At 36.7% G+C, this 12,074-nt stretch overlaps 1 protein-coding gene across 1 annotated transcript; it reads right to left on the reverse strand.

The window, feature by feature from the left end:
- Window positions 1–1,246: 1,246 nt before the first annotated feature.
- Window positions 1,247–2,478, reverse strand: LOC101676228 (mediator of RNA polymerase II transcription subunit 4-like). The gene has a single exon (XM_045069324.1). It carries the CDS (start codon window positions 2,457–2,459, stop codon window positions 1,647–1,649), a length of 813 nt encoding a protein of 270 aa, XP_044925259.1. The 5' UTR covers window positions 2,460–2,478; the 3' UTR covers window positions 1,247–1,646.
- Between the last annotated feature and the right edge of the window lie 9,596 nt (window positions 2,479–12,074).

Here is a 12,074-nt window from a genome sequence, read left to right on the forward strand (position 1 = left end):
TTTCAATTCAAATTACGAGGATCAGCTTTTAAGTGGGGACAAATGGCCTCTCCACAAAGAAACTAATTATATTATATCAGCCATTTCCTTTAGTTGAGTGATATAACACAGAATACATGATTTGACACACCATATATGCGAAGCTTTGCTGTAAGTTATAACAAATGCACAAAAGAGAAAACACCACATATACGGATCTGTAGCATACATGTGTCAAATGATATTATTTGATATTACTCAGCTATAGGTAGAGACATTGTGTGTGTGTGCATGTCTGTCTGGAATCACACTCTTGAGCAAATGAGACAAGCACTCTGAACAAAGTTGCAAAAGTACTCCAGTCTGGTCAAATAAGAGAGAGAGAAGACTTGCTAGAAAATCATCCATGTAACATGTCATTGTTAAATAACCACAATACTCTTAACCTTTTGAGTACTTCAACTCAAATTGAAGTCAAAATTGTTGTGCTTCCACTCCTTATAATTTATCTCCCCAGGAAAGTTTAGCTCTATCATCCTTACCTCTATGGCTGTTTTCACCCAGTACTACATTTGGTTTCACAAAACTCCCTGTCACCAACTATCTGGCCCATGATCACAAGTCAATTGTTCAGTTAAAAATTATCTCCTCTGGGGGTGCCTGGGTGGCTCAGTGGGTTAAGCCTCTGCCCTTGGCTCAGGTCATGATCCCGGGGTCCTGAGATTGAGCCCCGCATTGGGCTCTCTGCTCAGCGGGGAGCCTGCTTCCCTTCCTCTCTCTCTGCCTGCCTCTCTGCCTACTGTGATCTCTCTCTGTCAAATAAATAAATAAAAATCTTTAAAAAAAAATTGTCTCCCCTGGTTAGACCAATATCTAGAAATAAGTCTGATTAAAACTAACACACATAGAAATGAATCCCAAGCTTTTACAGGAGATGTGTTTTTTTTTTTTTTTTTTTTTTACAAACAAAAGTGAGTTTATTTACAAAAATCACAATAATTACAGATAGTACAAATTGAGACAATCTCCCCTGTTGTGACAGAAGCTACCAGCTTTCACTTTCAAATGAGGGCTTTGTTATTTCAAGATAAGATACACATTCAGTAATCCACTGCCCTTATTTAGAATGCTTTTCTAAATAATTCCAGGGGCTGATTAGTGGTATGTACATGGGTCATTTCTCTCAACTTTTATTTCCAGAACTACTATGTTCAAGTCCAACATAACTGGAACATAACTGGGTAGAGTGGCACTACTTTTTTTTTTCCCCAACAGTAAATTTTGATTATTCTTTAAATATTTACTTAGTGGTTTAGAACTGAAACCATGATTTTTGGCTTTAAAGTCCAGTGATTTTTATGGGTTGTACAATTCCACTATAGCCAGTATGACCTAGCTATTTATTACAGGCTTGCAACTGTTTAAGAAACAGAATTCCATAGTAATCTATTCTGTTCTGTTTTCTAGAAAGGGAGAGAGGTGGAAGAAGGGGCAGAGGGAGAGAGAATCTTAATCAGACTCCATGCCCAGCACAAAGCCTGAAGCAGGGCTTGATCTCAAAACCCTGAAATAGTGACCTGAGCCAAGATCAAGAGTCCGACGCTGAACTAAGTCACCCAAGTGCCCCCACAGTATTCAATTCTGTATGAATTTTGTCTTTTGTGTGTTTAATCAGAGTCACTACTGCTGCTAGAGGAGTCTGTTGACATAACTTCTACATCATCTTCATTTTCTTTATTATGGCCCAGAGGTTCCAACAAAAAGTCATTACTGTGATTTGGTGGTAACATATTCATTGACATGTCATTTGACTGCCATGGATATTGTGGAGCAAGGACATCTGGCAATCTGCCTGCTGCAAGTGCATCCCCTGGTAAATGACCATTTACACCATTAGTGGAAGGATTGTTCATTTGACCCAATAATCCACTTCTCATCTCCAAATCAGTTGGGTACGGCCTCCGTGGGTCCCCTGGAACCCAGGTCAGTGGGGCACATACAGCATTACTTGCACTAATCCTATGTGCATACTTAATTATTTCTTCAGAGGAGATGGCACCTTTTCTTGCTTTTTCTATTGATTTGAGTTTTTCTTTTGCTTGGTAAACAGCTGTTGCCAGTATTTGTTCTGCTTCCTTGAGCTGTTTTTGTAGTTGCTGAATATCACGGTCTCTCTTCTCCACTTCCTTTTCTAAAACTTGCATTTCATGATGGATTTTTCCCTGATTGACTGCCAATTTCATCAGTTCTTGAAATTCCCCATCTCTGTGAATTAACAACTCCAGGACCTGGTTTTCCTCATCAGGTGGCAATAACTTTTGGTTTCTTGAAATTGCTAACATTTCTATAAGTTCTCTCGACAAGACCTCCAGATCTTCCAGGGCAGACAGCAGTCGCTCTCGCGTGCTGTTACCGCCGGCCGCTCCAGAACCGCCTCCCGGCCGCTCTTTCTCCTTCTCTCCACTTGAAGACGCCGCCATGCTCGCCACAGGCCCGCGGCCGGAGACTCAGATGTGTTCTTTTTAATGGCATTTAAATAATGCCATACACATGAGTTGGCGCTAAGATATCTGATTTTTAATTTCACATACATTGACAGTACAAGCACATTTAATTTCATGTTCAGTGTCTCCTCCAACTTAAAACAATAATTCTACCAAACTTGTGAGATACTGATTATAAACACAGTAAAGGTCAGTGAAAAAGATAGTGGATATCAAAATAGATTATAATTCTAAGGTTCTAGCCTACGTTTTGCTAAAAAACTGTGTAGTCTCAGCAAAATCACTTCATTCCTTGGAGCCTCATTAATTTTACTTGTTGTTGTTGGTGTGGTGTGTGTGTGTGTGTGTTTAAGGTAATTGGTTAGATGTCTCAGGCTCTTTCCAAATCTGAAGTTCTATTATTCTAACAATAATCTGTATAGGCAGACTCTCTTTGATCCTTTTTCTCTCTCTTAATTGTAATAGATTAGAGTGCCATCCAGGGAAAGGGACTAAGTTTTCAATTGCATTTTTCTTTTTTTAACCTCATCAGTCGATGCTGTTAAAATAGCCTTATATTGGCTCATGTGCTCAACTTAATGCTAGAAACACTTTGATGCTGGTTTGAGCAGGTTCAAATTTAGGAAGGGTGGTGCAAATTGGTGATTCCACAGGGGACACTGACATGAAGCTATTTTCAGGTATTTATATCCATTTAAGAAACATCTCCCCAAGTAGGATCTCTTTTCATATTATTCCCCAGCTGACCCACTATTAATCAAGCTCTCCATCTCTCAATGTGGTAAAAGTCAAATGGATTTTGCCATCAGCTGAGCCATCTGTCTCCTCATACTGTTCAGTTATTTTTCTTTTTATTTCTGAAACTCTTTGACTGAAATTAGAAACGGAGGAGGAGGCGATACTCGGTGACTATGAGAAAAGACAGTCTCATATGCTTCGACTGTTTTTTGTACTCAGGCAGTATGAGGTATAAATAGCATCTCAGGTATCTTTGTATTCATTCAAGAGTTTCTGATGGATTTTTCTGGGAAAAAGTAGGTATTTCCATGCAGTATAGATGCAATAACGTTTGTTTACTTTAACATGAGCAAAATGGTGTGAGGCCTGGGATACTGAAGACATACAGTCTCCTGACCAAAGCAAAAGGAAGCCCAGCGCCTGTGTCTCTTAGATTCATGGGCTCTGGGAAGAGAGAGTGCCAAGGGCTCTCAGCTTCCAGAAGTTTGAGGTTCCCTTTAAAAAGTGCTGAAAATACTTGCTACCATTGTCTTGGCCATTTGTCATAAGCCAATCACTTGTTCCTCATGTATTGTGAGGGGTCTGCCTGGATGAACTTAGATGTCTGAAATGAGAGGGAAAGTGAGGTAGATCCAAGTAGAGGAAGTGGAGGGGCACCCCAAAAAGAAAGACCCCAGAATATAACTCTTCTGTAACACTGAAAACCCTATTGCAGTACCTTTGACTCACGGCCATGGAGTTCTTTCTGAGGTGTATTCTGTGTAGAAAGCTCTGTTTTCAGAGGCAGCCCATCTCATAGCTGAGCAGCATCAACTGATAGGAAGCTTATTTTCACACAAGACAGAACAGAAGCACTATCTCCTTGTTACCATTCACAAGTTGGTCCTATGGTGCCTGGTCCAAGTCTACTTTGTTTTCTGCTTTGTGGCCTTTAAAGAATTTGAAGTCAAGAGTCCAACCTCCCCCTTAGTCTCCTTTTCCTGTAGAGTAAACCCACACAATTCCTTCAGTGGGCTCCTATGCTTTCTGAAGGTCCCAGCCTTCTGATTACTCTTCTCTGAATATGACAACACCTCCCCAGTTACTATTACAATTAGGAACCTAAATGAGTTCAAAACTCACCTTTTGGTGTTGTCTGCCCTACAGACTGAACCCTCCTTCTAATGAGATAGTTTTTACTACATTAAACATTTAGTTGAGAAAACATAGAGGCTTTCCAGTTTTATTATACATAGTTGAAGATTCTTTTTTTCATTTTATGTTATAATGAACATCATTTCTTGTGTGAAAACAAAATAATTTCTAAAAAATACCAGGGCGTTTCAATTCTTCCTCCGTAAAAAATGAAGAACACTCCTGGCCTGGAAATTCTCTGCCCATCTCATCTGACTTAACGTGCAGTTAAGACAAAGTGCAAATTAGATTTATTTTGGCATTTTCCTGATTGATAGGAACAAATCTTATTAGGTATGGGGGGATTTAGGCTTAGAGACTACCATTTCTTAAACTGTATTTTGTATTTTTTCCAGAGACTATTATGAGAAGTCACTCTTCTGTTTCTTTTTAAAAACAATCCAAACAGTGTTGTTCAGGTATGGAGACCTAAGCTATTCTGCACTGGATACTTGTAAGAATATACTATCTTGTTCTATCAATAACAACACAAACTTGTCTCAAAGATTTAAATACAATTTTGAACATTAGAAACACTCTAAATCCTTCTAAATTAGAAACACTGTGCCAGAAACAGAAGCAAACTCTGGAGAAGGCCATCCGCAGATAGTTTACACCTCGCAGAAGACTATGTCTTATTCAATTTGGGGTTCCCTGACGCAGCCTAGTGCCTGACCCACTCAGGGTCCTGGGGTCTAAAAACACCCTGTGGTAAATTATCATATTATCAGCTTAGGGACAGTAGCTAATGGCTGCTGTTTCTCCTTTTTTGCCTTTTGATAAAACTATACAGACCTCTGAATATTACAAGGCATGGGATAGAAAAGTAATTCTGGATAACATTTTCTTGCCATTTAATCACAAAATGGAGAACTGCCTTGCTTTATACATCACACATAGTAAAAGCACAGACACCCATCTCATTGACCTATGAACCCATCCTTCAGAAAGAAGAGGCCTCAGAAATGTTTCTGAAATTCCCCCCTTGGTTAGTGCAACATGGGACAGGAGAAGGTTTGAAGTGTTATTGTTTAATTAGACCTCCAGTGGCTCAGAGGCAATTGGATTGATCTGAAACTACTTGGAGTAGGACAGGTGTCAAGTGACTAGAATCTAAACTTCTGCTTGAAGGAGGCAGTGACATTCCTGGAAGTTTCAGTGTCCAGGCAATCTTTTAAGAGGGTCCCTGGAGTGAGGGGCTGCTACAGGTAAACCTAGAGGATTTGGAATTTGAAGACTACATGCTTCCCAGAATTTCAACTCACATCTATTGTCAAACATTGCAGGTCAGCTCGTGCCTGGGTAGCTCAGCTGCCTAAACATCCGACTTTTGGTTTCAGCTCAGGTCATGATCGCATGGGTCATGAGACTGAGCCCCTCCTCAGGCTCCAGGTTCAATGGGGAGTCCGCTTGAAGATTCCCTCCTTCTGTCCCTTCCCCCAGTCTCTCCTCTCTTTCTTCCTTTCTCTCTCTCTCTTTCAAAGAAATAAATAAATAGTGTGATGCATAAACAATGAATCTTGGGACCCTGAAAAAATAAAACAAAGTTTAAATATAAAAAAAAATTACAGGTCAAGGGAAATCACACAATAATACAAGCTGTGTATAATTACAACATAATTAGAATCTATTCAAATGTCTCTTCAGAAAGTTGACCTAAAATTGCAGTAAATCCATTGCTTTATGAATTTATGAAGGTTCATAATGATGTCAATAGGTTATGTAAGTGTTGGAAATAAAGAAAAAAATATTCAAATTAAGTTATGCATATAACTTACACTCCATTTAAGTTTTGTAAAAACTAAGAATTTAGACTGGCTGTATATCATAGGGATAGCCAGAAAACTGTCATGAGTCATTAAAAGCATGTATTGTCTACTATGTACAAGTGACAAAAATATCTTGGTAATATCTATTAATATGTAAGATAAAAAAAAAACACCTGCTTTACTTTGTACTACTACTGATTTGATGGATCACGCATTCTTGGAACATGTTACTTAATAGCCTCTTCACTGAACTCATAATAATGTCCATTTTGTTAAACCATGTACTCCTTCTGAGCAAGTTCTGCATTTATTGCATAATTCTTTATCCCTAATATTCTCAAAGTGCTTGTAATATATTAGGTGTGAAATACATGTGTATTGAATAAATAAACCCATGAATGAATGGTCCCTTATAGAGAAAGCCATAGAATTCTACAAGGGACCTATAGAACCAGATCAAGTTTAAATGCCTGTCATCAGCTTGAATAAACCCAGATCCACCATGAATAACAATTACTTTAGGAAGATTTGTTAGTGTATGCCCTAGCACTTAATAGAAAATTAATTACTTCATATTTTTTAAGTCTGCTGTTTCATCCAGATTCACATTTCCTAAGGTGGTTTTCAGAATCAACTCCTTTTAAACCATCATGTGAATTCTAGGTTAACTCCTTCCTCCCACACTTTATTGGATTTTTCTCAAAGTCTGCATTTTTATGAGCTAGAAATCCAAACATGCAAAATATGCACAATGGCATTGTTTTTGATCAATAAAACAAACAGCTACTATACCCACATTAACCCAGCCATCACTTAAGGCAAGACAAAATGATAATAACAATAATTATGGACCAGCATATAGTGCCACAGAACTAAGAGAACCCCAAAGAAAGAAATCACAAGGGTTTCCATTATGAGTCTTCAAATCTAGTAGTTTAAGTCCTTCAACAACATTTTTTGTTTCAAAATTATTTTCACAATTCTAATTTTTGTTCATCTATATCAATTTTAGAATCCTTTATCACTAGGTAAAGAAAAAAAAATCTGCTGGAGTTGTAAGTAGGATTGCATTCTTTTACACATCAGTTTGAAATGCCATCTTAAAAGTTTTGAGCTATGTAATTTGTAAGCAAGGCATACCTCTGCATGTTTTTAGGTCTTTAACTTTCTTTAATTTTCACCAGCTTGTACTCCTCATAAAAATCAGGGCCAGGTAGCCTTAGCAGATTGATTACTTACTTTTTTGCCTGCTGGTCTCTGAGTCCAAAAAGACCATAGTGCCATGATGGCTACAACAGTGTATGAAACTGTTGTAATTAAGAGGAAGAGGTAAATGAGAAGCACTCTTGAAGTTCACAGTCAAGAGAATCAGGCTTACTAGAAGATTGAGACTTTATCATGGAACTAGACACTGCTTTCTCTTCCCAAACACCTCGTCATCACATTACTAAAGAATAATATGTAACAGTTCCTCTTGACAAGTACAACATCAAGATAAAAAAATCTGCCAAACATACAACAGGCAAAAAGGACAATATGAAGAGACAGAGCAAGCATCAGAACCAGAATAATTGTGACAGACATGTTGGAATTATCATACTGGGAATTTGAAACAACTATGTTTGGGGCACCCAGGTGGCTATTCAGATAAGCATCCAACTCTTGATTTTGCCTCAGGTCATGATCTGAGGGTCATGAGATCAAGCCCCACACTGGCCTCCTGCTCAGCAGGGAGTTTGCCTGAGATTCTCACTCTTCCTCTGCCCCCTTCCCATACTTACACACTCTTTTTCTAATAGATAAGATCTTAAAAATAAAAATAAACAAGTATGATTAATATGTTGAAGACTCTCATGGATAAACTAGAGATGAAAAAACACACAGTCAATGTAATCAGAAGGAAAAAAGTTACAAAAAAGAACTTAACCGAACCAAACCAAACCAAACCAAACCAAACCAAACATGGTAGAGATCAAAAACATTGTAATGGATATAAAGAATGCATTAATGGGCTTATTAGTAGACATGACACAGCTGAGAAGTCTCTGAGCTAGAGAATATCTCAATAGAAACCACTGAGAAGCCAAGAGGAAAAAGACTTAAAAAACAAAAATAAGGGAAAACAAAAAAAAACTCCAACACAGAATATCCAAGAACAGTGGGACAATTAGTGTCTAATACCTGCAATGCTAATTCCAGACAACAAAGAACAAGAGAAGGAAACAGAAGAGATATGTGAAAACTAATGATAATTTCCTCCAAATTAATGTCAAATATGAACATATGGATCCAGATATCTCAGAAAAAAAAACTGAACACAAAAAGTATATGTATATATACCCCAATCATATATTCAAAATATTAAAAAAATCTGAGGCAAACAAAAAAATCCAAAGGAACTCAGAGGGAAAAGAATCCTACATAAGGAGGAGGAAAGAGAGGACTGACATCCAGCTTCTCAAAATCTATGCAATCAGGCAGAGAATATAATGAAATATTCAAATTGTTGACAAGAAAGTCTAGAATTCTGTACCCTGCAAAATCCTTTCATAAGTAAAGTAGAAAGAAAGACTTTCTCAGGTAAACAAAAATTGAGGAAATTTATGGCCAGGAGACCTGCAATGTAAGAAATGTTTTCAGAGACAGAGAAAAAGAAAATGAAATACATCAAAACTTGGATTGACATAAATAAAGAGCATCAAAGAAGGTGTATGTTAAAGTATTAAAAAAAACTTGTTTTTCTTAGCTTTAATTGGACTAACAGATAAAAGTTTACTCAAAGTAATAATGGCAGCAATATATTTTATTATGTAAACAAATATATATGTATATTTATTTATATTTATATATTTATGTATTTGTATATATATACACACACACATATGTATATATATATATTTTGCAAGTTCATATTTGCTTATATAGGATTTCTTTTAAAGTAGGGTCCATGCCTAGTGGGGAGCCCAATATGGGGTTAGAACTCAAGACCACAAGATCTGACAGCAATGATACAAAGGATGGGCAGTGGCTGGGAAGGGGAGGAGGTTAGGATTATTTTGCCACCTAAAATACATTATCTGTGAAGTGACATAGTATAATATGAAAGTAGACTTGGACTAGTTGTAAATACATTCTGGAAACTGGGGAAAAAAAAAACACTTAAGTATAATCCACAAGCTAAGAGGAGAGACAATGGAATCACATACAATGCTCAATTAAAGCTGTAAAAGGCAGGAAACAAGTGGAAGGCAAAAATTGGAACTAAGAATAAGATCAACAAATAGAAGACAAGAACAAATATGACAGAATTTTATCCAAATATATAAAATAATTACTTTGAACATTAATGGTCTAAATATACCAACTAAAAAAATCTGAAGGCAAAAAATATAGGCAAACATTGTTAGAGTGGATCAAAAACATATACGAAGGGGCACCTGGGTGGCTCAGTGGGTTAAAGCCTCTGCCTTTGGCTCAGGTCATGATCCCAGGGTTCTGGGATGGAGCCCTGCATTGGGCTTTCTGCTCAGCGGGGAGCCTGCTTCCTCCTTTCTCTCTCTGTGCCTGCCTCTCTGCCTACTTGTGATCTCTGTTGGTCAAATAAATAAAAATATTAAAAAAAATATATATATATATACCATCTACATATTGTCTGCAAGAAACCCACTTTAATCATAAGGATACTTATAGATTAAAGTAAATAAGTGAAGAAGCATACACCATATTAATATATACCAAAGGAAAGCAGGGATAGTTACATTAATTTTAGGAAAGAACAGACTTTAAATGAAGGAGAGGTATCAGGGATAAAGAATGATAATGGAGCCAAATCTCCAAGAAGATAAAACAATCCTTAACTTCTAGACACCTAATAACAGAGAGCCAAACTAGGTGAGGCAAAAAATGATGAAACTGTAAGGGGAAATTAATGTATCCACTACTATAGTTGGAGACTTCAAAGCATTCTTTCAGAAACGGACAAACCCAGCAGGCAGAAAATTAGGAAGGACACAGTTGAACTCAAAAACACCATATAATGGACATCTGTATACTTCTTCATCCAACAAGAGCAGAATACACATCTTTCTTGAGCTCACATGGAACATTCATAAATTCTGGGCCATAACACAGAATTTAAATATATAAGAATAGAAAATGTAGAATGTGGGCGCCTGGGTGGCTCAGTAGGTTAAGCCGCTGCCTTTGGCTCAGGTATGATCTCAGGGTCCTGGGATCGAGCCCCGCATCAGGCTCTCTACTCGGTGGGAAGCCTGCTTCCTTCTCTCTCTCTGCCTGCCTCTCTGTCTACTGTGATCTCTCTCTGTCAAATAAATAAATAAAATCTTAAAAAAAAAAAAGAAAGAAAATGTAGAATGTTTGCCCTCAGACCACAGTGGAATTAAGCCAGGAATCAATAACAGAGTAAGGGATGAAAAATTACAAAGTACATGGAGATTAAACCATGACTTTTATATAGCAAACAGGTCAAAAAAAATCTTAAGTTTAAAAATATTATGAATGAAATTAAAATTCAAACACAAGTTATTAAAATTCATAGGCTACAGGAAAATTGTGCTTAGGAGGAAGTTTATAACATTGAGTATGTGAATATGTGAATGAGATACAAGAATAACCTAATGTCAATAAACTAGAGTAGGAATCAATGAACCGAAAACTGGAAATCAACAGAAGAATGAATGAAAACAGAAGCTGGTTCTTTAAACAGATTAATACAATTGATAATCTAGCCATATTCACTTAAAAGAGAGGACACAAATTACTAATATCAGAAGTGAATGTGGGAATGTAACTACATATCCATTGATGTTGAAACCAAGGAATACTTGAACAACTCTATACCTAAAGATTCGACAACCTAGATGAAATGGACTAATTTCATTAAAGACACAATCTGCTGAAAGTCATAAGGTATACACAAGCTAAACTAACGTACATCTACTTAAAAAATTAACTAGTAACTTTCCAAAACAGAAAACACCAGACCCAGAGTGGTTCAAGGGTAATCTTCATAAACATTTAAGAGAGAATTTCTACTTAACATCCGTAGTCTCTTTTGGTATATGGAAGAAGAGCTCATGCTTTCTACCTCATCCTATGAGACAAATACCATCCTAACAACAAATCTAGATGAATACATTATAAGAAAAAAAACCTACAGACCAGTTCCTTATGAACATAAATTCAAAAATTCTCAACAAAATATAATGTACAAAAATAATTTCATATCATGACCAAATGGAATTTATCCCATGAATGCAAGGTTGGTTCAACATTCAAAAATCAATTAATGTAATCCAGCACAGGGACAGGCTAAAGAAGAAATATCATTTTATCACATCATGAGATACAGAAAAAGAATCTGACAAAATCAAACACACATTCATGATAACAATTCTCAGCAAACTTAGAGGGGAACTTACTCAACTTGATAAAGAATGTATACAAAAACCTACAGTGCATCATCATTAATGGTGAAAAACTTCAAGTTTTCCCTATAAGATCAAGAGCAAAACAGCATGTCCCCTCTCTCACGTCTTCTTTTCAACATCATACTAGAAGTCCTAGTTAATGCAATAAGACAAGAAAAGCAAATAAAAGGTTTAATGATTGAGAAGGAAGAGCTAAAAGTATCCTGAGGTTCACAGACTACATGTTATAAATCTGAAAGAACTGACAAAAAAACCCAAACTTCAAACTAATAAGTAATAGTAACAATGTTGCAGTATGCCAAGTTGATATACACAAATCAATTGCTTTTCCAAAGGGAGGGAGGATGAGTAAAATATATAAAGAGAATTAAAAGGTACTAACTTCCAGTTTTAAAATAGAATCAATAATATTGTATAGTGACAGACTTTAACTATATTTTTTTGTGGTGACAAATGAGCAA

This window comes from Mustela putorius, unplaced genomic scaffold (assembly GCF_011764305.1).
Source record: "Mustela putorius furo isolate JIRA1106 unplaced genomic scaffold, ASM1176430v1.1 tig00003923_pilon_pilon_pilon, whole genome shotgun sequence".
NCBI classification, from domain to species: Eukaryota; Metazoa; Chordata; class Mammalia; order Carnivora; family Mustelidae; genus Mustela; species Mustela putorius.